Genomic DNA, 27,896 nt, shown 5'->3' with positions numbered 1-27,896 from the left:
TTGTTCCACTCGTCCACCACCCTATTTGTGGCGTAGTAGTTGACCTCCGTGATGTATGGCGGCGCTGGTTGACCCAGACCACGAGGCATACACTGGGGAATTCACGGGGTCGGCAACTCAGCGACAAACAGCGTTTTTAGGGGAGAAATCCACTACAATATATATACCCGCGCATCACGCCGCTATTCACCATGTTTCCCAAGATCCAATTGTGACTCTTGGATCACTCGACAACTGCCCCGGATGTAGTAGCTACTCAGCATGGACCATATATGAAATGATGGCACCGATGTGGCCTGATTAATATGCTCCATTGCCTCGTAGTGCCAGACCCCAGACTCGCCATGTGGCTGGCTACCACCGACCATAACAACGGTCCTTGAGCCCCAGTGTTCCACCTTGAAACACTCCTTAGAAGATATATGTCAACAAAGGGTGTTGTAACTGTATGTTAGGGATAATTAGTTGAAAATAATTATCCCATGTTGGGTAGTGGACCCATGTAGCACTGCACTGTACAATATATATACAGAAAACGCATTGTGAGTTTCTATTCTACCTCAATCCTGATTGTGAGATATCTTACATGTACGTACGTTTGTGAGCCCATACAAAGAGACAATAGACAACCAAAGAGAACTGACAACTGGCCACATACTGTACACTACAATCTCACACTCAGGATGGAGGTAATAAGTGACTCACAATAGCGTTCTCTGTATATAAATATATTGTAAGTACAGTGCAGTCCTAGAGAGTTGCTGTGTAGTGAGGATGTAGTGGATACTCTCCCCTACAACTGCCGACTGATCTCCTGCCATTCGCTTACCAGCCAATCAGCTTACAGCCAGCTACGTCGACAGACTAAGTCTCAGGTACGGACGTAGGGGTACAATCGCCGACCTAGCTTGGACCTTCATCTTCCGTCATCTCGCGCGTACTCCACAGTGATTGGCCCCTCACAATTCACGCCTCGCGTCTCTGATCCTGAGCAGCCGTATAAATACGCGTAGGCCTGGCTACGGAGATCATGACTGCTGGACCCGGAGCTGTGAAGACTTGCCTTTTCTGCTGCGTGGTTGATCAGTCTGCAACTTCGTTGTGATTGGACACTCAATCCTACTGATTGACCTTACCCAACATAGCGACTATGCAATTACAATCTCAGGGGGCCGGTGGTAGAAGTGGTATCGCTCTTGCCTCGCAAGCAAGATGTCACGGGTTCGATTCCCGGGCCGGTGGAAGTTGTTTGGACTTACTTCCTAGCCCCCATTAGTCCCTGTTCACCTAGCAGTAAAGTAGGTACCTGTTGTAAGTCGAAAGTTGCGAATTCGTATTCAGGGAAAGTTGTTGGAGCTTCCAATAACTTGATGACATAAAAACCATTGACTCTTCAGGTTTCTACGCCCTTGACTCTTCAGCTTCTACGCCTTAACTCATGAGACATATAGGCAAGCATGAACTTAGCATGCTTCCCTGTTGGGCGCTGTAAATGCTTCTGTTCTTCACCTTACACAAGGATGTAGGGGGGTGCCCAATAAAAAAAAAAAAAAAAAAAATTACAATCTCAGATTGTACGAGAAACATTCAAGCTTCTGGAAAACTTATATTTGGTCTCCCCAAATTTTGACTACTCTCCGTGCATCTACGTCCTGTATTGGCCAATCAGCAGTGCCCCACGGTGGCGTGATACATGCACATTTACTGAGGTGCTCTGATTGGCTGACCGAACGTGGCGTTGTAGGGAGACTGTCTCTACTCTCCAAGTCCTCTTCTTTCCTTTTTTCATCCCCCTCATGCACTCCGTTCCTTGAACGGGAGGCGGGACTTGGCGATACGATCGATCCGGCAGGGGAACCTGTGATAGTGCAGGGCACCCCTTGTCTGGGGGTAGGTGGCAACTTATATAGACTTAACTTATAGTCACAGGTAACCTGGGCGCAGAGCCTGACACCCGTCCAAGAGGCAAGAGGAGGGGGGGGCGGTCACTGCTCCCAGCCTGGTGGCCCTCCTTTAAACATTTTCAATCAACTGACAGTCCCAAGCATATCTCGGGGACCAGACGAGGGATCACTGTACAGTTATTTAGTATTAAGTACAGTAGTGTATTGTGATCATGACCATATTTTTTAACTATTACAGTAGTTGTATAAAAATTCAGCAGAAAATGTACTAAAATCTGGGACCAAATTCCTGCCATTAGTTCTGGAAAGTAAAATAACTTACACCCTTCTGTATGGTGAAATGCTTTTATACATCACAAAACCAACCAACTTTAAGTTATTCCCTAATGAATACTTAAGTTGGAAAAGTTTTTCATGACATTTTAAGTCCCATTATTATTGCAGTCACTTAATTTGGTCATTTTACCTGTATCTTCTAAATTTTATAGGATAGTTAAGAAAATGCATTATTTGTTTTTTGTTTTTTTGCCTTTATTAGCCATAAGATAAAAACCACATTGGTAGACATTCACAACTGCACAACTTGTTCACAGACATGAGGCGTTAGTGTTTATTTTATTGGTACTAGCATCAAACTATCATCTTGCCTACACTGTACTGATACATTTGATACCTGATCACGATGATAAAATGGAAAGGGAATACCTATTAGCAGGAAACAGCAGCAGGTAAAGTTTGTCAGTTGACAAATTACATGACATGGAAATATCCATTAACTATTCATGTCTTTGGTCTCTAAGGGGTAAGAGAAAAATTATAACAGTAATGCTATAGGAACGTACATATAACAAACCTTCAAAAATCTCATAGTGAGGAAATATAATCAGGGACACCTGAAGTGTGATTAATAAAGCAATTACACTTACAAGCTTGAAAATACTGAATTCTACATACCAGAAGCATAAAAATTATGTGTGAGCAAAAATGGCCATATGCAGTAGGAGCAGAATTGTTTAAGACAATAAAATTGGGTTTCGCATTACATTTTAGGAATAATCAGTTTTATATTTGGCAGACATTAGATTTTCACACAGTTGTGAAGAAAGCATAAGTCTAAATAAAATTATTATTTAACAAATGGAATCTAACCTTTCAATAATGATCCTACCAGGTTTGCACTTCAACACTATCTGGGCCAAGAGGGTAAAGTTGTAAGCTTGGAATGCAATGTGAGTTAAGCATGGAATGCCTTGGAATGTCTACTGCCTACAAGGGAATGGGAGCCTACGAGATCATTAGTAAACTTGCAACAAACATGCATACAAATTGCAGGTTGACTGCAGTAAGAAGCAGGGAGGATGGGAAGAAAGAGGTACCTGGACTAAAATTTTTGTCACCATTTACAAGTGTTGCATCAGTAAAGAGGACATTGATTATCCTGGAAGCCTTTATCATTTGGCTTGAAGCAAAAGCATCAATAGATGAAAATGGCCAAGTTCGCCCACATTTACAAATATAAATTGCAAAGTCACTCGTCACATCACAGTAAAAATCGCTGGAAAATATCACAAACCAACAGGTAAAAAAAAAATGCAAGCGCAATGCTTCAAGTCTAACCAAGAGGATTTTGTTTACCTGGCTGACTCTCTGATTACTACAACCGATTTAAGCGTAAATGCTGCATGACACTACGCAAAGATTCTGAGACTATGATCACTTCAGTAACAATATGTCCACAGTACAACATTCAGGATCATTTCAGGATTTTGTAACAAGGAAAGTACTCCTTTCGTATATACTAATGAAGACTCATGTTTGCTGATTACGTCTCAAGATGTCTGTAGTGTAAACAAATCACAAGCATAGAAAAAAGGGGAGCACACAGGGTCGTGATAGTTCTAAAATAATTGCATTCCTCTAACAGGGATAAAGTCTGAGGAACTTGTGATTAAATAAAGGATACATCAGACTACAGCTGAAGAGGTTACGCTTCAATTATAGGCTACAACTCTATTGCGCATTATTACATATTTCAAGAGAAGGTACACATCATACAATGGTAATTACATCGATATAACAAATGCTTCAAGTTGGTAGCTCATACTGAAAGGTGAACAAGAAGCATGGTTTCTTTTCCTGATCAGATGAAATCAGTAATTTAGACTTGCAACACTTTTCCCTGCATGCTCCTATATGACAGAAAGTGACCAAGGCCCTTGGGTATTGAGAACATTATCATTAGAGTGAAGCAATGGAGAAATCTACAATACCCCCATTCAGTTATTTGCTCACACACATATGTGTGTGTTCATATATATATATAATCATTTATATAATATGCATATTCATGAAAATTAAGTGAATTTAGGTGAAATACAAAATGCACATTTGTACTACAAGGCAGGTTAGTGCGGACGGGGCCCGTATGTCACCATACCCAATATACAATTTGAAACACTGCCTCTGTAAATGATAACCCATTTGCTGAAAAAGTCTATGGGAAATTCTTAATAAATGTTTCCTGAGAAGAACCACTAAAACCAAAGGCTCATCTTTAAAAAAATATATATGAACATGGTAATTATTGTATACTGAAAACAATCTCCATACACAGGGTTAATACCATTAATGCTAACCAGAATTCTTTGTCACCACATACAAGGCTTTACATTCCAAAAGTCATTGACATTCAGTAAATTACTTGTCAAAATACAGTAATCCTCAAAGTTTTTTTTATTTGCTGCTACAAGAACTGGTGCTTATAAAGAATTCTGCCCCTGTTACTTGGAGGAGCCATATGAAGGCAGGTAACATAGGGCCCACGGTCTTGTGTGCGTGGCGGCATTTGTGCCATTGAATCCTAATTATGGAGGAAAACCCACTGTCCAAAATTGCACCACAATATGTGTATACAATAAAGTGATGATCTTTAAGATAAAATAAGTGATTACTAAAATAATGAGATAATCTTCGTAATGTGCTATTAATGGGCTTGTTCAAACAATAATAAATTCAATAAAATGTTAATTTGGGGTCAATAGTCAAATGCAGAAAGTGAGTTTTGCATCTACACAGAAAAAGCCAATGCAACAAACAGATTTAAACAAGTTCAGTATAAAACTTTCCAACCACATGGACATAATATTAAACATGAGCTAGGTAGACAGCAGCTGGCCGCCACATCACACTGACCACACCACAACTTTTAGGAATTGACCCAAAGATAGCACACAAGCAGAGCAAGGGTCACGAAGGAACCACTACAGGTAAGCCACAGGACAAGCCATGTTTGTTCTCCACAACTCAAAAATTTATGCATAACTACATCTTGATGCTATGCCCTTCACAGATCAAAATATAGATTTGCATAAAAATGGTTTTGTTTCACAACACATGTCACAGCTACCTGCCTGTAATATCATTCATGGCCCCAGCTTCCACACCTCTGTTAGCAGCAATATCTTCAATTATAAGTTCAAAAAAAATATTTTAATATATCAAAAAATTTTGATAAAAGGCATTGTCAGTTGTAGCACATCAACTGCCAATTGCAGAACTGCTGCTGACAGAATATAAGGTGTTCAATCACACAAGGTTCATTGTCCACAACAGAATGTGGTGGTATGTTGACATCACCTGCTTAATATTTCTGCTGTCCTTGGTTACACGCACAGTCTCAGGGATCACCAAGCTTCACCATAATACCACACACCGTTGAGGAAAACATGACCACGGTTTGCATGGGATTTACTAAACTTGTTGTAAAACTTTTAACCTGGTCGTTAGTTCTGACACTATCAAGAACTATGTCCAACTTATGAATATTGTGCTTAGCATGTTTAAGGCTGAGGTAGTATATATAGTAGAATACCGTGAGCTTTGAACATCAAGCCATAATACTTTATACACACATTGGCATCCCCAGATATGCCTAATAGGGGAACTCGACACTGTTCTTGTGCTTCATTTGAGTAAAGATGACTTAATGCAAAAAGTGAACCCAGGATGCTGTGGAATGGTGAAATAAGAGTCTGATGTGGCTACTTGCTTATATAAACTGAAATTTATAACCTGTAAAACATCTTCTAGAATAAAAGTTTTACACCAAGAGATGGATAAGAATTTCACCTATTAGGCAAGGTAGGGAGCACCACACATTATAGAATTAAAAGTAAAAATCTAGAAACCCTCCAGTGGTGATAAAAAACTACAATAAGATATTATTCTCATCAGGCTAAAAACTAGAGATGTATTGCTTTCTATCACTTAAAAGATGGAGAGGGAAATGTGGAAGTATTTGGCAAAGTCAGGTTTACCATACAGAAAAAGGAAAACACTACCTAACTACAGAGGGCCACAACAGGATAAATGAGCCATTTAGTAGTGCCTAAGGAATACATGTATAAAAGGCCAGCTTGACAGTAAAAGGGGAGAACTACACATGAGCAGCTCAAGGCATCTACAGTTCAAGCCAATACACATACAATATGAAGGACATGTTAAGTTATCTTCTTCAGATTTGGGCTGAAGCTGAATCTCCCAAACATGGAGCCCTTCCAACAAGGTGCAAAATCTCTCCCTATCAATATATCAGGGTCACATCTCTACTGCAGATTAGCAAACCTCCACAATTAGACACCAACAACAAATACATATCCATTCCTAAACAGTCCTTCAGATGATAAAAGAATCCTATGCAAGAATCTTAAAAAAAATAAAAAAAATAAAAACATAAATAAAATAAAATAAGTAAATAAACAAAATAAAGACGTGATTATGTACCACAGACATGGCTCTTGACAATTCCCTTACATTTCCTATGGTGTAAAGTAATGCAGGCTGTATCAGAGCAACACTTCAAGGGTAAACCACAAATGCAAAACCTGCATTGGATTCAATATTAACCTGAGCCCTAACACTTTCATGAATTGAGGGAATATCATGCAATAGGAAGCAAGCTCTACACCTGGCCCAAAAATGACTGACTCTAAACACAGCAAGGAGGGGCACCAACATTGAGAGTTGCAGCATCCTCTCACATGAAAGAAACTTATTCAAGTATACTGAATTGCTTCTGTCCCTTAAAATGAAAGGCATGTTATGTTTGTGTTAAAATTAAATAAGTATACAGTACTAAATAAATTCATGGTTGGCAAATATCTCCCACTGACCTGCAGTTATATCACACTATTCGATGCTTCAAAATTAACAGATTTCCATCCTCGAAACTTGCCAAAACATGCCCATCCATTCTTTCCTGATAATAGTTTGTGATGGCACAAGCACCATTCAAATTCGAACATGTGAGAGATGCTGCTAGTTACACTAAATAATGAGGCACATGGTTGTACAAAACACACTGAGTGAACCTACATATATGCTGGAGACGGCTTTCCCAACATGCCACACTTATTCCTCGCCCTGGGAAAAATAATCAAGCTACCATTACAAGCAGCGCATCACATATTAATAAACAGAGCAGCCTAGAAAAGATAAGAATCACCAACTTAGGTGGCATCTGTGCAAGAGAGCTCTTGTACTTGTGTCTCTTCAAACATTGTGAAACAACAATACCAGAGCTATACAATCATCTGCTGAATAGCATAAATTGCCCCAAAAATAGTGAGACACAAGTAGCCCTCCATGCACTATGCCTGAGAGCCGTCTGGCCAGCATAGTTCACTGTGTGAGGTGGAAGCATTTGTGGTGAATACGAGGAAGGCAGTGGAACGTGGAAACGGAGTGTGGAATCGTGATAGAAAATGGATGCTTAAACATGGATTATCACAAATATGACAACTGCCTTAATACAGTATCTCATCTCTTCTTATACAAAACATGGATTTTTTTTCAGATGTGAAACACCTTGGATATGTAACTACATAACCTCCCCAAACTAGAGTATGTCAACAAAGGTTAAGCAATGGAAGGTCTGTATTTCAAGTATTGAGGCTGTGAGATGGGCTTATTTTTTTGTTGTTTTTTTGCTTTGTTCTGCTAATGTCAGGGATAAACACCAAAGAGGATGAGAGAATATTGCATGTAAGTGTTGAAAGTTCACACTAATTATACACAAAAAAGTTTTATAATATAGAGGTTAATTAGAATATCATAAAGTTATGAAGAATTATGGTACACCTTTTCTAATTGTCTAAGAAGCAACTGGAAAATACTAAGTGTTCAAACAAAGTAACATTTTAAAGATAACTTCTTTTTTAAGCAAAGCCCCCATTAGCATAAAAAATATTCACCCTTTGTTGTATAATCCTTGAAAATACAAGCCCAAAGTCCTAAGCTCTAACGGACAACAATTACAAAATTTTATAACTGCAGTAATGTTAGTAAAATTCTTTCTATTCTCTGCTGTTATACTTTATTTGAGAGTTCTATGGGAATTAGGGCTACAGTGTCTGTTGTTAGTTGTGAAAAACAACCTCTCAAGCAACCTGAAGCCTATTCTTTCTTGTGATCTGATTGGTAATGGCCCACCACATGAAGAACTACAGCAAACAATTTTTGTGTTTCAAGGATATTCTTCTTAGACTACAAGCACAATCTGAGCATTCCTCTCATTTGTATTTTTTTTTCCTTTAAAACAAATACAGCATGCTTAGGGAGGTACTAAATAGCTCTGGACACATTCTGGGTAATTCCAGCAATACTCAAGAACTATGTACAGGCCAAGTGACATACTCTCATGCAATGCTATCAACCACTGCACTCATAAGCATATTATGAAATTACTTCAATATCTTGCTTTCTTTTATAGACATGAACATATATGAAGCAGCTTTGTGGTGTATATTGTGGTGAGGCACAAGTCCATGTTTGTCAGATGAAAGAATGCACAAAGAGTTGGTCCACACAAACTCCACATATCATTGCAAAAACACAGCATTGGAGTATGACTGCAATGATGTGGGTACCTTGACAGAGAATTTCAAAAAGTAAATACTTGGAATGCGAGTACCTCTTGAGTATGAATGAAATTCCTAGAGATTGTTACTATGCTTACTATGCTACTGGACGTACTGGTGATAACATTATATAATCAATGAACCATCACTAAAATATTCAGCAAAGTACTACAGTATTAAGATTATCCAAGAAACCATTTAGATTTGACAACACAGATCAATAACAATTTCTGAGCATAAATTTTGAATTTCAAGCAATAAACATCAATACTGAAGATCTAACGCTGAATAAACATGCAGCTGAGTTACGGTGGTGTTCCACATTTGCCAAACTGGATAACGACACTGGAATTGCTTGCATCTTTTTTTTCTTGTTTTTCTTGGAATTGGTTAAGCTTTTGACCACAATATCACACATGATCCTACTTTCTCTGCCAGTAAGAAATAAGCCTCACAGTGAGGAATTATTATATACTGCATAGCACAACAATATGGGTCTTTTTAAGTAAACATTATCCATTATGTCCTCATGCACAACACAAATGAGAAAAACTCCCTGGCAAATTCTAAGACACCATGGGTCAAAGGACTAATGTTGCAGACACAGCCTCATCACATGAAGGCAAACACAGAAAATGGACAGCTAACAACATAAACTCCTGTGGAGCCCTAGACAAACAAAGCCTTGGACAGAACAACAAGGGAAGGTTAACCACTGTCCTGTGAACAATCAGATATGCACACTGCACATATGCACAGTTAGCTTTGGGAAGTTAACTCAGTAAGACTGGTATAAAAGTGAATGTTGGGAGCCTATTCTTGTTACTGAAAGCAATATTTAGCTTCCTCACACACTTGCAGTTAGCTCAAATCCTCCACCTCAAGCTCCAAGTGCAACACATAAAAGACCATACATAGAAAAAAAAATCTTTGTTGCCCATATGCGAACAACAAACTCTCCAACACCTCTTTTACTGCTGGTGGGTACATCCCATTTTCTATTCACACCTCCAAAAGATGAGCATAATTTTGTTTTTTGATCGAAATTCCTGTCATCAGGTCCACCATCTTTTATTCCGAGACAGAAAGCCCACCTTCCTTGGTATTTGGGAGATAAGGATTACTGTGTGAAGCTGAAGCAATCCTTGAGACTCTCCTTATAATAGTGATACCATTGACCTGAGATTCACCAGCTCTTCATCATCTTCCCAGTTTGTCCAGCTCTCCTCTTCCATGTATATTTCAACCTGCTTCACTCAGAACTGGTGGTCTCTTTAAGAAACTCGCTGGCATCTCCACGGCAGATCGGGCAAGTACGGTTTGACTGAAAGACACAAGCAAAGTTTAAAGTTGGCAGGATTAAAGCCCGACAGTGAAAATTATTAAGCAAGTAAAGATTAGGCAATTTATAACTGAAATTTAAGGTCAAGAAAACTAAATATCTCAATTCAAATACTTCATATAAAGGATTTTACTTCATGTAATTTAGTTCCGAATCAAAAAATAACATATACCAAGTCATTCTTCTAGAACTACACAGTAAAGTGGTGATAACTATAATGATTTTAATCAATATGAAATGTACATGAACCTCTATCCTCATTCATTGCCTGGAACTATTGACAGATAAATTAACTAGACAATAAAATTAAAATTCTCAATTAGAAGTTTCTAATGCAAAACAGTATCTGTCAAACACAAACAAGACCTACAATTAAACTTCCTCTAAATTGAAACTTTAAAAGGCCTCAAGGAGCAGACATTTTAAATTACTGTCAAAAACTGGCTGTAATTTGAGTTCAAAATATTGATGTTAACATAAATTAAACATTTACATTAAACTACCCAATTTAGTAAAAAAAAAAGAAGTTTCTCGTGATTTGTGCTTTTAAGTGTTCAGAAAGGAAAACACAAGTACAGGTAGCTAGGTAACAATTCCTTCACTGACTACTGTACTATGTTTTACAGGCAATCACTGTTGTCAGAAGTTAAGCTCCAGATTTTATGTCATGAATTTAGTTTCAGTTATATGGTAACCTGGTGGTTGTGTTATGGTTAGGGTGAGGAAGCACTTCACACTCCCACCACAAAACTATCAACCAACAACTGAAAACATACTTTTCAAGACTTAAAATGGATGGCTGAATGCTGGCGTCTGTGAATGACTGTATACATTAAAAACTGTTATGGACGTGAAGAAAAAATCTACAGTTCCAGGTAAATGTCAATCATCTCTGAGCATCGCAAGCAGTTTGGGCTGAGACAACTGGGATGCTGCGGTAAAATGCCGCCAGCACAGCAAGAACAGCACTTTCTCCTCATTCTTAATTACATTACATGCAACAGATTAATAAAATTAGTAGAACAAATCATTGCAAGCTGACCAGGCTGCCACAAACTTGAATTACAGAAAGGAGAGGTCACAAGCACAAGGTTTATGGTTAAGTCCTTCTAAGGGTGTTCTGGCACGGCAAGCTTCTTACACTCATCCACGGTTACTGCTTTTGATTAATTATTATTTAAAATTAGCACACTTAACTGGATCACACTGATTTCCGGATCCTAAAAAAAGGGGCAAATATCAAACATACTTTAACCAAAAGCAGTACCCATCAGGATTAGTGGAAACACATTATTTGCACCACTATGTTAGGGCAGACTTTTGAAACTAAATTGAGCATTCCTCTACAATCCCCAGTGTAAAGACTGTACAGCATTTATCAAACATTAGCTTTGTTGTAATGTAAACTCTAATAAGACTAATTCATATTAATGTTATATATTGTGTTTTTTAGGAAATGATTAATTTACTTCATATGAATTCTAATAAATTTTGAACACAAATTTCTAAAGAAAGTTCCTAGACAAATAGCAAAGAAAAAACAAGGAGAAAATGCTCCTCGTGGGAACCCTGCGTGCTGCTGTGGTGGTTAGGCCTATGTTTTATGCTTGAGGAGTATTTTACAGCCAGTTGGTGACAGTCTTGCCTGATGTTGGCCGGTTGTCACATATTTCCAGAGCTTTGCAGACAAATTTGCAACAATATATACAACAATAGTAAATAATCCCCATAATAAAATTAAAAACTTTACATTGCACAACACAGTGGAAGCAAGAAACTGAAGATAGTGCAATCATATTTGGTAAAATATATAAACTTGCTGCTAAAGACTGAATTGCACAGCAGAAGTGATAATCAGCTAACTAAAGGCTGCAAAGTGACCCACACGGTGATCAACATTGAAATGACCCATAACGCAAAGCCTGGAAACACCTGACGACCGAACCAGTGTGCAGTGTGACCAAGAGGGACATACCTGCAGGCACCAAAAAGGCCATCATCATGATACTGCAAGCATGCAAGCAGCCAGCAGTGGTATACGGCACAAGGCACGCCACCCTCCTGCTCATGCAAGACACACGCACTGGTTAGCTCGGGGCACAGTCAAGGGTACCAACCGCTCGGCACCGAACACAGTCACGGGTACCAACTGCGCGGCACCAACCACAGTGAAGGGACTCAACTGCATGGTACTGACCACAGTCTAGGTTACCAACAGCATGGTATCAGCCAGTCAGAAGTCATATCCATGAAATATTATGCAGCATGAAACCAACAGATGTAGTGCCATATGCAGGGATAATATTGTAAAGTACAGGATGCAAAGAAAGCCAGCATGGTAATGAAAGATATCTTGTTTGCAATACAGAATGACCATTGGGACTCAATTTCTGCATGGAGTAGAATAATGTACAGTACAATCCTCTGTTTTGAAGCAAGATATCCATCTACCTTAATAACTGTATCCTGTGTCTACAGTAATTACACAACCTGCATATGAACAAAAGAGTCCAAGGTTTCAACTTCACAGTATTTCCTTGCATGTACTAACTGTGCAATACCAACAAGCTGCAAACCCAGTGCAGAAGCCAGGTATTATGAAAAATTGGGGTGAGTGACACTGGAGATGAGTAAGAGGTACTCTATACCAAAAATCACACAGCCTCTATCATTGGCCATTTAAATATTCTCAAATGTGCTTTAATTAATATCAATCTCAATTTTCGCAAGCAAGACAAATCTCTCTGAAGGCAACAATAAGAGTGGACATTCTTATATATAAACTGACCGTGATTAAAAAATTACAGCTTGTTTCCATTAGCTACTTCAATTAAATAAAAAGCAATAGTCTTTCTTCATTAAATTTCTACTGCCATCAAAAATATCTTTCTTAGTACTGTATATGGTAATGTGAGTATTGTAGTATCATTATATACAATAACAACAAAGGAACAAATTTGGTAAGAAGTTTTCTTCTTCCCCTGTTGTTCTCTTACTCATCTCTGTGGGTATCACAGCTCTAGAGGCCATATTTTCTTACAATACTCAGCAAGCTTGGTGGTGCTTATTATCTTTTTCATTAACATTAAAGAAGCAAATTGTTCCTGAATTAGGGCAGAAATGTTAATCATAAACAGGGAGAGGCACTGCACTTTCAAGACTGATACTGTGGCTGAGCATTTGTAAAATATGTTCATCAGAGAAAATAACCTTTAAAATACAAGGCTTTTGCACTAGGCTTTGGGGAAAAGCTCAGAGCTCTTTGTGATCTCAATGCTGATAATCCTGTGCTCTAATAAAGCTCAGAAAGAGGAAAGGGAGCTGCACATCCTTACATGTTAGCTGCTCATCACAAAAAGCTCTGGATGTGTTAAAATCCAAAAATACAAACAGGAGGAAAAAGGGGTGTAAAGGCAAGAAACTGGCTACGGACGACTCTAAAGCCCAACAGTTACTTGAAGGCTTGTTGTTGTTGCTGTTGTTGTTGTTGTTGCACTTTGTTAATTACAGGCATTCATCTAAAATTGTTATTCAGTAAGTATTTGTTCTGGTTGCAGGGAAAGTTCCATGGATAGTTACTTAATTGCATGGCAGGAAAAATCTTACAGCTGTTTTAAAATAATGATTCCCCTCAAACCAAACACCATATTTACTGTTTTAACAAGTAGATGAGCCTTTCAAGTTTAGAATATCTACAAAAAATGCAAAAATATGATCTACAAATATCTAAGATGTACACATAGCATACACAAAAGTGCATAAATATGTACATAAACCCCTTCTCCCACTAAGCTTTCAAAACCTCAAAGTGACTGCTGGGTGTGCTGTAGTGACAGTTTTGGTCTATATGATGGAAAAATAAGGGCACCAGAATCATGAATTCCACGAAGAAACTGCCCATGGTGTACAAGAATGCATTTATCATCATTTCTATAGCTAAAAAAGAAATTTAATGCAGAACTGAAAATTATTTTAACACTTGCAATGCAAGAATAATACATTCAGATATTATAAGAAAAGATATTTATAATATTAGGACAGATGTCTTCAAGGATTCTTTTTTACAAATGTCATGTGATCAACTCTTTATACTTTTAGATAGTGTTTCCACAGAGTGCATATTATGGGCATAATGAATGAATACGAACTTTACAGAAACAAAAACTAATGCCGTTGAAATGTTGATCATATCACATAAAACTATGAACCTATAAGATGTATATACACTACATAAAGATGATATATATAACCTAGCCAGCGTTCACTACGCCTCACTCTCGGGAGACGAGACCCAGGCCACAGTCACATATGAGGCAATAAAACACAACCTGTTCACAAGTGCCCGTTAAATCCCGGCATGAGCTGAAATCTGTGACACCATCGGCCAAGTTCGTCCACAAAGAATTACAGAGAATGGATAAGGAGAATAAAGTTGGCTTTGCTGTAGGGCTCGTGCCAGCTGAGGCAAGGTTGAGGCCGACAACTAATTCTATGCCTCTCAGCTTACTGGGAGCCACAAATTGGGTGCTTGAAGGCAATGGAAAGTATAAAAAAGACAAATAGAATCTTGCTGAGAAGCATTGACCTTAATGGCAGATTCAAGCATGCCTCGGCTGAGACGTTACCTAAAATAGAGCCATAATTATCCGTATTAACAAAAATAGGACTCGTTCATATATAAAGAAAACTGGGATTCATCCATATGATTGATCCGTTTGAAGAATTCAGATGATAAGGAGGATCAGACTATCATGGATATAAAGGCTAGTCCATATAAGGAGTTATATAGACTCTGGTTTAAGATCAAGAGTGACTGGTCTGAGCTGGTTTGAGAGCATTCGGGTGATGGACTTTGATGGAGAGCAGCTGGAGGGAGAGGAGACAAATGTGATATCTGCCACTGAGATGAAGGAGTCCACTTGACTTAGAGGACAAAATGGCAACGGTACTGGTATGTCACAGCAGCCTTCATGCACACTTTCGCCTCTAATAAGAAATAAGAGAAGCAATACTGTTAGTGGGTGAGGGCTAGTATACGATACAACGTGGTCAATACACTGGGAAAATTGCACTGTGAAAAACCCATGCTTGCTACCTGATTGTCCCAGAATCATAAATCTATTATCTGGTGTCTAAGCGAGCACACACAATCATCTTGAGAATAATCACCTTACAGTAATAAAGGAATATGTTAAAATACATGAAAATATTGTACACTGCTCTACACATGATCTATCAAAGCCTGCTGACTGGACATAATATGGTAGTAGGAAAGACATATAGAGTCGTCATAAGGTGAGAGAAAGGAATAAACAGTCAAAAATTAAATATCTACTCTGTAAGACATTAATAGCAAATCCCACTTTCAGTAACTTGTACCCAATGTAAGCTTTAAAAATCATGCAACTGATTTTTGTGGTGCCCATAAAAAATAAAACAGGGATCTTGGTGTTTAGATGACACAAGCGCTACTTGGGAGACAAAGGTTCTGGAACATTGTTACTCTAGTATGTTGATATTTATCACCAACCCAAATCATCTAGCCAAATACAGACCCCGAGACAACCAAGACCCCTAGTGCATGACCGAAACACAGCGGCAGCGGAACAACTTACCTTGAGCCACTTATCAACACACTTGGTATGAAACTCATGCAGGCATGGTAATACACGTAACATCTGCCGGAGTTCGAAATCACACATGCATATTACACATGTTGTCTGTTTTGTGTCGGACTTCTCCCCAGTATACCTGTAAATCATACTTTGGTATTGCTTGTGCCCAATATTTGTCAACATAATGCTAAACAAGGCACTGAAGTATAAAGTAAGATAATTAGACTAATTATCATGCCTACCATTTTAAAGAAAACTGATACTGACTGAAAATATTTTTGGCAAGATTCATGAAGTTCTACATTGCATAGTACAATATATCTAATCATTTTGACTACATATTTAATGGAAAATTTATAACATTTTCACTGGCTACATACTACTTCATGGAGAGCTAAATTAACTTTTCCTTCATTTGTGAGAAAAATCTGAGTTTAACTACATCTCTTCCCCTAACTCTTCAAGCATTTTCTTGCTATATTGCAGGGTAGTTGGAATCAAGACCAAACATACACACACAGATTCTCCATTCATTCACTGTCATCCATTTGTTTTAATAATTTTTTCTTTGCTACTTTACTCCTCTTCCTTATCATTAAATAGGTTAAACATCTCTAAGTCTCATTAATGACCATGAACTATTACTGATACAATCATATACCATTTAAAAATCTTGTTTTACCTATAGGACGGGAGCTGGTCAATCACGGTCTTCATAAGGCCTCTAGGTTTGGCCTCGCCTAGTCTTTCTGCCAGATGTAGTAGGGCCTCATAGTTCTCTGTGTCTGGAGCTTCCGCAGGCACTGGGTCTACCACGCTGTATTGGTGTAGCGATGGATGTGACAACATTGCCCTGGAAATGCATGGTATATCATAAAGAAAAACACTCATCAAATTAGCTACGTTCATTTGGCAGGATCCTTGGGTTTGCCTACAATCACTTAAAAATGAAATGCTTTGCAATATATGCTAGAGTATTTTATGTTGTATTCTATACTTTTAATAAAATGCATCCATGTCTCCACAAAAACATACAAAATAACTCACAAGAAATGTAAGAGAATGCCAGGGTATGTGGCTGCTGCTGCAGCAGCACTAGGGAGGGGTGGGGGTGGTGGGGGTGGAGGGGCAGCTGGAGGCATGGTGTTTCCTCGCCAGCTAGAACTACTACGTCTTGTGCCTCCCAAACTGCTTCCGCTGCTACCTCTTGGTCCTCTCATACGACCTAGCACATGACCTTGACCTGGACCACGATATAGCCCCCGACCAAGCATGTCAACGCTAGCACCTCGTGCACCACCTCCACTTCCGCTGCTTGCCTGGAAGTAAAAAAAATAAAAAGAAAAAAAATCAACTAGTACTGTACAAGTATATGTGCAGTATGTAATGTAATACTGTAGTTAGATTACAACTGTAATTACAAGAAAGATTTCATTTTTGTAAGCCACAAATATCATTAATACAAAACACATTACTTACATGCAAATGATGGAGTTGATGAAGGTGAGTGTGGGCAGGGAAAGGCGTTACCAAAGGAGGTGTGGGTTGCTGGTGGGTGTGATGGTGGTGTTGAGGGGGAAGCTGAGGAGCTACACTGACTCCCAGACTCTGCGGCGCTGCAGACAGTTGTCCGGGAACAGCTGTGAGGTGGGTGGGGACGGCCTGAGGAGGAGCCACTCCCATGGGTGCCTGTCCATACATAGAGGTGTGGGTGTGGGGGGGCTGGGGAGTGGCAGCCATTAATTGGGGTGGCCCTGCAGGTGTCAGAAGAGGGCCAGCTGCATGATGACCAGGAGGCACCATGGGGGCATAGTGGTGCTGGGGACCAAGGCATCCTCCATTCATCTGGAAACATGAATAAATAATCTTTATTCTTAAATATTATCTTTTAAGGAATTCTTTATGAAAGACAGGAAAGCGTGAATTAAATACTTAAATTAAAAAAAAAAAACCTTTACATCATCAAAAACCTCTATCCGTTTCTCAATCATTGGTCCCTCGGTTAACGAACGGTTCGATTAACGAAATTTCGGTTAACAAATTAGCTCCCATAAGGATTTTCAGTTCGAATAACGAACAAAACTTCGATTAACGACAGCCTTACGAGAAACACACTTTCTTGTGTGCATCAGGTGATCGGCTAGTCCGCCAATACAGTAATTGGTTCTATGTTTACATTCGTTTCCAGTGGAGTAAATATCAAGAAAGTTGGTCTCTTGAATATTTCTGCATTTTTTGTATTAAAATTATTGGTCATTCTGAAATTTAGTTAACATATTGATAATATACAGTACAGGGAACAGTTTTTGTGCGCCCATCAGCTGATTGAATCACCCAACAACACTTCTCAGTTTAACTTTGTTTACAGTGGAGTGAACATTGATTTTGTTGGTCTCTTGAATATTTTTGCATTATTACATTAAAATTATTGGTCATTCTGAAATTTAGTTAACATATTGATAATATATACAGTATTAACCCACTTTACGCATTTTTTTTTACGCGTTTCCACGTTTACGCGGTACCCTGCCAGACCAGGAATGCTCACTTTATGCGGTGCATGTACTCTTTTACGCGGAGAGCGGCGCGGGCAGGGTGCGCACAAGGTCGCCCAGTCATCAAAACATTACCGAGTTCTTCACCCGCCACCCACCACAGCCGGCCCAAGTCAGTGATAGTGATAGTGAGGATATGGACTTATATGGACTTTGAGGGGTTTGACAAAGAGGCCCTGCAAGCCTCTGTGGTGGATAGTGATACAATTGATACAAGTGATACAGGTGAGGGCCCTCTGCCCTCTGCCTCGGAACCAACCCTCCATCCCCGTGTGCCCAGCCATCTTTTCTACTAATGTAAGTGTTAAAAAACCTAATATTATTGATATTTCTCTTAATTATTAATTGTGTGTGCATACCATCATAAAATTAAGAAGTTATCTTTACTACAACGTAGGTATTGTGTCTGAAAAAATGGAGTTTGATGGTCGGCCCGGTCTCTATTTCAATTAATCCCATATGTTATGTTGTTCACTTTACGCGTTTCTCACTTTACGTGGGCCTCCGTGGGTTCAATTGACCGCGTAAAGCGAGGGTTCACTGTAGTGCAGAAATTATTATGAAACATGAAGAAGGCATTAGAACCAAAGCACTCTGTAAAGAATATGGCATGTCATCATCGATTGCCTCTACAATCAGCTGTTTGATATGTAAACAAAGCAGCCGGTAATACAACATACACACCTCAAAGTAATTTAAAATACAGTATTTTATTGTTTTTTATTTATTATTGTACAGTATAGTGTACTGTACAGTACTGTATTTAGTTTATATTTAATGTCTTGTTAATTCTATTACTGGTATATAGTACTTTGTATGTACTTTTTCTGTGAGTTGGAACCAATTACCCAATATCCCATTGTAATAATAGATTTGGTTAACTAAATTTTCGGTAACGAACGACAGTGGAACGAATTGTGTTTATTAACCGAGGGACCACTGTATTCTCTTTAGAAGTGTTTAACTCACACTCTTATCTTTCACATTTCAGTTTTTCTTCTGTACCGTATATGACACACTCCCCCCCCTCTCCCAAAAGGCAAAAAAAAATTATCCTGCATCCAGTATGTGAAGTTGCGGGTCTCCTACATGATAATGAGTCCCCCAGATACTGGCTCCAGTAGGTTAAATTTACCTAGCCCAACTCCAGAATAAAAATTTTATTGTTTACTTTAACATTATTATTATCAGTACATCATTATTATTCTTTTTAATTAATTAAAAGAGGAATGATTGCAAATAATAAAGCTAGATAACCTGAGACAATTATCAAAAACTGTAATGTCATACCTGTTTATTAGGAAAGAAACATGAAATTATGATGATATTGGGGAATGATGCTGACAGCCATCACCATTTGTTTGCATACTGTAGTCTCACTTGCACATAATGGCATCTATCAGTGTGTAACGAAGACTAGTATTCAGTTGCCATTTTGTGTATTTTTCAGTGCTTACCGTACATAGCATGAACATCTAAGTATAATGAATGACGATCATAACAACAACAACAACAACAACTTGGTAATAACATATCAACAAGGTCAGTGCTATTACGGTATTTAACCTGATTTTAAGAACAATATGACCACAGGAAGAAAAATTTCACGCTACAGGCGTTGACCATTATACGATTAATTGATATACAATCTATCAGTTTTACGATATTAAGAAATTAACACCAAATAACGCAGTGCAGTGGCAAAGATCAGATTTACGATGATCGCTACCCGAATGCTTTTCCTGCATTGTCTTTGTTATGAAAAATGATTTACAATAACTCAAAATATTCTGAGATACTGTATGACTACGCAATCTCGGAATAACGTAACACATGCAACCCACACGGGATGCGTGGGAGAGACGGCCTGTCCCTGGTGACTGCCAAGCTGAGCAGCTGTATTTATTTATGCAAACACCACTCGATATTTACTGTACAATATATTGTAAACAAACAAATACTATACTGTACTATAATTACTATACTGTACACTACTCACCAGCAGATGCTGTCATTTTGAATTTGTGATGCAGGCAGGCAGGCCAAATGGTGGTAGAGGGTGGCCCACCTCTGTCCTGTACTATCTACTGTAATAGGTGTTGCTAACTGTTCACTCTATGTAGGAGGGTTGTACAGGCACTGTATTCTATACATACACCACTACACCCTAGCCTACAGTAGGCATACTGTACACTGTCCACTCTTGTTATGTATAGAACTGTACATGTAGTACTTTTACATTTATTGAATGTATAGTACTGTACAGTACCATCCCTAAAAATCTCACTTTTCATGAAAAAATACACAAGAGAACACCTTTAAAAGGTCTGCAACCAAAGATGGATGTTATTTCTTGCCCCGCTTTGCAGCCAATGTTACTGTGCTGAGGTGGATAAAGTACAGATATGCAAAAATGTGGTCACTCAGGGATGCTGGGACACTGCTAACACGTTGTGGACCAAGGTAGATAGGAGAGGTAGTACCATGTGGGCTCAGTGAAAATTCTAGTTAGCAACTTCTTCTTTACTTGACCCCACCCCGTTAGTCATATGGCTTACAGAATACATAAGGATTGTTTTTCTTATCCAAATTTATGGGAGGAAATGCAATAAATTGGACTTTTTTCATAAATATATTACTGTACTGTATATATACAGTACAGTAATATACAAGACTGTACATTATGTATTATGAAACATACAAAAAATACTTTACAAAATATAAGGCCTACTATATATATTGTATAGTATTATGAAAACAATAAAATTTGTGATGAAAGTTTTCCAACAATGGAAAGATGAGATTGCATTGAAAGTAAAGTATAAATTACTTAAGAGCATAAAATTCAGGAATTGGCACATTAATAGAAAGTCAGACAAAACTCTAAGGGAATTAATAATACAAGTTGAGTATCCCCACCCAGTGTGGAGTAAAAATGGGTGACTGTAGAATGTGGATGTGGCATTTAACCGAGACATGACAAAAAAGAAAGACATTGCATATATTGTTATGTGGTTGCTACTGTGCTGGTAGCCAAGACTGAGGAGAGTTGAAGAGAATTGTAGCAAACATTATTCAAGTGTGCAGAAGAATGTTGAAAGCATATGTTGGAGAGAATAAAATAACAGTTTTTGAAAAAGAAAGGCAATCTCAATGTAATGTCATTATAAATGGAGACAAACTGGAGATTGTTAACCAACTCAAGTACCTGTATTTGGGAGCAATGTTCAGCGAGGAAGGAAGTAAAAAAGCTGTACTGTTTAGTTAACAAGAGCAGTACAAGGAAGAGATATATAAATGGTGCATTGAGAACATTACTTAAAGGAAGAGTGTGTGTGTACAGTGTAAAAGGAGACTGCATGGGGGAGTGTGTACTCTAACTCTTACTTAAGTACTTCATAGTTGTGGTGGATCACAACTGCAGGCAGCAGAGTTGGACAGCATCTGTATTTGCAGAATTGCCACAGTAAGAAATGTAGATATAAGGAGAATGGGTGGGATCAACAACTCCTAACATGCCTTATGCATGTTCGGTGCATATGGCAAACAAGAGGAAGCTTTAAGAAAGCACAGTTAAACATATGAAAGCAGGAATATAAAGCACAGTTGAAAGTATGAAAGCAAGATGGTGACCAAAAAAGTGATGGACAAATTACATAGGTGAATTATTGAGGCTAAATGTCTCGCATTAGAAAATACTTGAAGTCTGATTGCAGATCCTATAAGGTGGAGGCCTTTCAGATGTGATAAAGGGAACATTGACAAACCTGATAAGCTCAATTTGTATATATTGTACTGTGCTGTACAGTATAATGCATTTTTATTTTACATACTATGAATAAATGTGAATGCTAAGGATTCACTTTGTATACTGAGCTGTACAGAACTGTATATGAAAGTTGAAGATACAAGCAAGCATTTCTACTTGTTCTATTTAAGTTGCACAGCTCTCCTAGTTCTCTGACCATTTATATAAAGAAATTATCATCGTTTATCTTTTAATCAAACTTTAAATATTTTGTTATGGTACACTGTATTGTACTGTACTACTTATAAGAGATGAAAATAAAATAAATAAAAGTGTGTCCTCAATTTACAAATTTTTATTGTATAAAGTTTCACTTACACACGTTCAAGTTACTGTAACCCTCTACTTTTTGTACAGTACATAGTCTGGGTTCACAGTACAGTATAGCAGGGGCGGATCTAGAAATATCAAGGGGGGGGGGGGGGGCCGCCAAGAAGTTGTGGGTGAGAAAACAAGGCGAGCACAGTGAGTCCACCCAGATGGTGGGGTTTTAGGGGGTGCCGAAAGCCCCCCCTGAATTTTTTTTTTTAAATACAGCTCCTCCCCGACTTACGATGGGGTTGTAAGTCGAAAATGCGAAAATAATACATAGAAAATCTAAAATGGGTGTCTCTTTTTCTTCTCAGCACCACAAAACTCTCACTTTTAACCTTGCCAGCCATTTTAAAGTGAATTACAAAAAAAATTTTTGTCAGTACACAGCACAATCACTGACGTTGGGACTCAAAAATACGTAATTTGACAAAATTTTGGTACAACTGAGGCAGGTCGCAAGTGCGGGTGGTCGTAAGTCGAGTAGGTCGTAAGTCCGGGAGGAGCTGTATAACAAATATTATGGACTTTTGGGGCCATTTTGAGGCCATGTGCACTTGATATTAGGAGATATTCTGAAGTCAATAGTAATTAATTTTTACTGTACAAAAATGCTTGAGTACAATACTGAATTAAAGAAAAAGTATTGGAATTTCTGATGAAAAGGGAGGGTACGGACCCCCAGGACACCCTCCCTGGATCCACCCCTGTACAGTATGGTCACCAAGTGGCCCCAAAGAGTATGTTACCACACTGAGCTCAATTAGAAGGAAAAGTGTTGGTTTAGATGTGATAATAGATGCGTCAAGGCATTTTGAAAAAGGGAACAGGCTGTGTATATCACTAGAGTCCAGGGCTTAATGTTTAACATCATTTCAGATGTTTTCATAATTCTTAGCTTTTCCTTCTTGGCTTTTGTTCTAAAGCATTACCCCAACTAATAATACTGTATTCGGTTTATGGTAATGTTGGTTTCACTATCAGTCATTTTGCTATTGCTGTACACTACTGAAGCTGTGTTTTTTACAAATACAACCACATGATTAACAAGGACCACCAAAAATTTGCAGAATGAAGCCAAACAACTGACCATCCTCAATTTATTTCACACATCTATCACCATTGCCCCTGCCATCACTACTACAGTACCACTGTCCCTGCCAACAGTACCACCACTGCCCCTGCCACCATTCTGACTTCAACCATATCATCATATCAAGTTTATCAGAAAAATTAGTAACAAATTTAAATATTAAAATTGTTAATGTAATATTTTGATACATGTATAATAACTTATTGGATGAATGAGGAAGGTCATCCTGTGAGCCAGGGACCAACTCCCTATTTCCCAAAGGCCCCAAGTACAATATTTCTGTGCATGATTTCTATTTGTCACGAACATAACCAACGCATAAACTGAGGGCCAACTGTAATAATAAAATAGTGAATAATTGTCTGTGGAATAAAGAATGGGGAATGGAAAGACAAAAGGAGGCTGGGGTTAGGAAGGCTGAGGGAATGACGTACAATACAAATATTCTTGAGGAAAACCTTGCATCTTAGAGTAAATGTCCCGAAAAATCTAAACTTTTATTGAAATCATTATCTCTTCCACTGTGATTTAAAAAATTAAATCAGATGATCTCAATCATGCCCAACCCTGGTTATGACAGAGTAAGAAAGAAAAGAAACAAACTTACCTGGTACTGATGATGGAGAGGCGGGTTGGAACAAAGGAAGGAGTGAACGTTGCAATGGTGGAGGCGTGGGACGTTGCTGTAGCTACCCCCGCTGGCTCCTCCCATCTGTAAGGGTTAAAAAAATAATTGTGATTGATTGTTTCCTCACATTAAGTTAAGAATATTGTACTACATGTAAAAATATAAGTACAGGTACAAATAAGAAGTGGTGGCAAACAACAAAGTAGCAGTACCTCATTATATAAACAGATTATTCTGATATAACTTTTACACAAGTACTGTACTTTGAATTTTGGGTACTCACGGATCTTGAATCTTCCCTTAATGACGTCATCTGGCTCAAAATATCTCTACCAACTATGACTATTTTCCTTTGTTTCCTATACTGTTCTCTGAACTCTACCAACTATTTAGAACTTTTTGAGCATCTCACTTCTTGCCATGAGTCGTTGCTATCCACACACCCCAACACCGAGATCCTCTACCTAGGGGATTTCAATGTACATCACAGAGAGTGGCTTGGCTCTGCAAGGGATGACCCAGGTGGAGCTGAGGCACTCTCTTTTTCCTTACCTAATGATCTGGAACAAATAATTAAACACCCTACACGCATTCCTGAGCGACACGATAAACTTACTGACATTCTTGATCTTTATTTTACCTCTAACCCCTCACATTATTCATACTCAATTTCTAGCCCCTTAGGAGCTTCTAATCACAATCTTATTTCTATTAAATCAAACTGGGCACGACCACCTCCCCCACCCCCCTCTAAACGTCAACTATGGCACTATCAAGGAGCAAACTGGCAATCCTTGCGAGAATTCTTCACCTACTTTCCTTGGGATGAATGTTGCTTTCCACTCAGGAAACCCCAGTATGTGCTGACAGCATTGCTGGGGTTATACAGGGTGGTATGAATGCATTTATCCCATCTTCTACCAAAACATTCTCTTTACAATCATGGTTTGATCGCTCCTGCTCTCTTGCATGCAGGGAGAGAGATAGGGCATATCAAGAAATGAAGCTATCTCCTTCTCCTGTTACCCACTCTTTCATTACATCTAGGAATCGTTGTAAGGCTATTCTTCGTAGGGCCAAGTGGAATTTTATAAAAAGAAAGACCGCTGTCCTGATTAATTCTTCCTCAAGTAAATCCTTCTGGTCCTTAACCAAAAACATCTGTAATAACTTCTTCACTCCCTCTTTTCCTCCTCTCTTCTGACCTGATAACTCTATAGCCAACTCTCCCCCTGATAAAGCCAATCTCTTTGATACCTTATTCTCCTCTAACTCCACCGAAGACGATTCCAACTCTATCCCTCCTACTGAACCTATGCACTTTTCTATAATCTCCGCTCGTTGGGTTGCTGGTGTGTTATCCAGACAGGCTCATTGACAGGACGGAATATCCCCTCATGTTCTGAGGGAGTGTGCTGAAGTTCTGGCCCCTGTGCTTGCTCGCTTCTTTTGCCTTTGCCTCAATCCCAAACTTTTCCTTCTTCTTGGAAGCATGCCTTGTTTCACCCCATCCCAAAAAAGGTTACCATTCTAATCCCTCTATCTATCGCCCCATTGCCCTAACTTCATCCCTCTCTAAGATTTTCGAAAGTATCTTAAACTTTCATTTTCTCGGTCACCTTGAACAGCAGTCTCTTCTGTCGGATCACCGGTATGGTTTTCACCAGGCGAGTTCTACAGGTGATCTGCTCTCCTACTGCACCCATCTTTGGTCATCCTCTCTTAGGGATTATGGGGAAACTTTCATCGTGGCCCTTGACATCTCCAAAGCATTTGACAGGGTCTCATTATGCCTGTCCTTGGAAGCCACTGCAAGGCATAACACAAGTGTTCATGTGGGATGAAACTGAACATGGTGAACCTTACCTGGTGAGGCGGGGACTGCACATGGGTACCACTGAGATGGTGCGTGTGATGGGGTTGTGTCGGTGCAGCACACATCATGGAAGATGGGCCACGGGCATGGGTATGGATATGGACGGCCTGTTGCTGCTGCTGCTGCTGTGGTTGGTGCTGCTGGTGCTGCTGATGCTGTTGCTGCTGCTGCTGCTGGAATTGGTGGTGACCTCCTCCGCTGTTCATACTCGACATGGCCAGAGACACGGGCACCTGTTAATAGAAAAGTGATACTATAATACACATTATATTACTCCTTATAGCATGATTTATCTGAGATGTAATAATATTTCTTACCTCTCTTTTTCAGAGATAATAAATTTATGAAAATAATTATAAAAAAAATTCAGAGCAGATTTCTTGAATTTTACCCGACATGCCCAGGTTTGTTTTTGAAAAAAGTAAATTTAATCATTCAAGGACTTACTGTACCTTACTTATTGGACCCTGGGAAGCATTAAACCATGACAGATGGAATTAATCCATTGCTCAGTCACACAGTGTACCTTCCTGTTACAACCCATAGCCCTCACAAGGGGAAATTAGAGGAAGCAGTTACTACTTAAGGCTGCGGAGTAACAGTGATGTTACATCAGCAGTGTGCAATCCTTTCTATTTGCCAGTTAACCTCCAAGGAGGTGGGGTAGCTAAATTGATCTTCCCATGTTCAGTTATAAAATGGGATTTCCTCATCACTCCACCATTTATGATCAAATGCCTTTCAAGAGCAACATGTGTAACAGAAGCCAGTTAGAGAAAGGGACAAGCAGGAAAGAAAGCTCCAAGTGCTAGTGTGATTTGTACCATAACACAAGAGTTAACCCAAATATACATTTTAACATGCAAATTGCATGTTTGAATTTTGTAGATAAACAGGAAGCTGCAGGGTCAGATTTGAACTAAAATACTAATCCATAACCAAACCAGATCTAACAGAAGAAAGACTTGTGAAAGACCCAAGAAAGAAACTGACCACTAAATGGTTATCTTAGAGAATCCTCAAATGACATTACACAAGGTGAACATTATTATCTACAAAATTCAAACATGCAATTTGCAAAAGTGAGGACCAGGACATAAAACCATTTCTATCATCACCCTCTGACTCAAAGTCAGAGCTTTGGATAAAGCTGAGACAGTAGGGGAAATTAAATCCTACAAGGCCAAGAAGGAGCCATCAAGGAAGTTATCCCTTGCAACTGCTTTAGTTTCTTGGTCACTTGCAACATGAAGGAAAGAGAACTGGAACAGATAAATCTGATCCCATTTATTTTAATCTAAAGAGAATCTTTGCAGAACTCTCCTGAGGGAAGTTGTGCAGAAACTGGTTGGGTGCTGTATCGCCCTGCTCCCTTGATTTTTTTACAACTGTCCAAATGAATTTGTCACTCTTTGATGGTGTCCAAAGAACTTTCAGAGATGACCCCATCATCTGTTCCTCCATTACTACAACACTAATTTGAGCTTCAGAAGGACAGGGACAATCCCGTCCTCAAAACTTGATTTTAGAGACTAATTAAGACTCATAATAACTCATGTCAAAAAAGGACTACCAAGCTTATTAAAACTAACTTCCTTATAACCCTCTTGCACTGTCTGCTTGATAACTCCATCTTGGATATGAGACATTTATTACATGGTCAATTGCTTGAACTTTTTCAGAAAAACAACTGACTCAGCCTTGGGCATCCGCTAGGGGGAGGCAAGAGGGGGCAATTGCCCCCTCCCCCCCCTCCTGGATCAGGCTTACATCAAAATATTTAAGCAACAAATATCCAACAAAAGAAGGGTATTTAACAAAACTGAAGGGAAGAAAAAAGAAACCA

The 27,896-nt window shown here is 38.8% G+C and overlaps 1 protein-coding gene across 8 annotated transcripts; it reads right to left on the bottom strand.

The window, feature by feature from the left end:
- Window positions 1-2,413: 2,413 nt before the first annotated feature.
- LOC121873018 (RING finger protein 44-like) lies at window positions 2,414-26,306 on the bottom strand. Of its 8 annotated transcripts, none has more exons than XM_042376280.1 (8): window positions 26,041-26,306; window positions 24,154-24,258; window positions 17,258-17,623; window positions 16,826-17,097; window positions 16,461-16,631; window positions 15,779-15,914; window positions 12,139-12,224; window positions 2,414-10,145 (listed from the first exon to the last, which is right to left on the bottom strand). In XM_042376280.1, the coding sequence occupies exons 1-8, from the start codon at window positions 26,263-26,265 to the stop codon at window positions 10,064-10,066; spliced, it is 1,443 nt and encodes a 480-aa protein (XP_042232214.1). In that variant the 5' UTR covers window positions 26,266-26,306; the 3' UTR covers window positions 2,414-10,063. The 8 variants fall into 8 exon arrangements, 7 of the variants coding, with proteins under 7 accessions (XP_042232214.1, XP_042232210.1, XP_042232216.1 ...); XR_006090192.1 differs by having other exon boundaries at window positions 10,082-10,145; window positions 12,139-12,366; XM_042376276.1 differs by having other exon boundaries at window positions 2,414-12,224.
- Window positions 26,307-27,896: the final 1,590 nt, after the last annotated feature.

This window comes from Homarus americanus, unplaced genomic scaffold, assembly GCF_018991925.1.
Source record: "Homarus americanus isolate GMGI-L3 unplaced genomic scaffold, GMGI_Hamer_2.0 scaffold11022, whole genome shotgun sequence".
NCBI lineage: Eukaryota > Metazoa > Arthropoda > Malacostraca > Decapoda > Nephropidae > Homarus > Homarus americanus.
Note: the sequence above shows the minus strand (reverse complement) of the source record. Positions and strands in the feature narration are given on the sequence as shown.

Bases quoted from the DNA above. Each gene is read 5' to 3' on its own strand.
- LOC121873018 (XM_042376276.1), bottom strand. From the start codon at position 26,265: ATGTCGAGTATGAACAGCGGAGGAGGTCACCACCAATTCCAGCAGCAG. The intron at 17,098-17,257 runs GTAAGTAATGTG...TTTTACTTCCAG, and splicing joins ATCAACTCCATCATTTGCAT to GCAAGCAGCGGAAGTGGAGG. The intron at 15,915-16,460 runs GTAAAACAAGAT...TATGATTTACAG, and splicing joins GACCAGCTCCCGTCCTATAG to GTATACTGGGGAGAAGTCCG.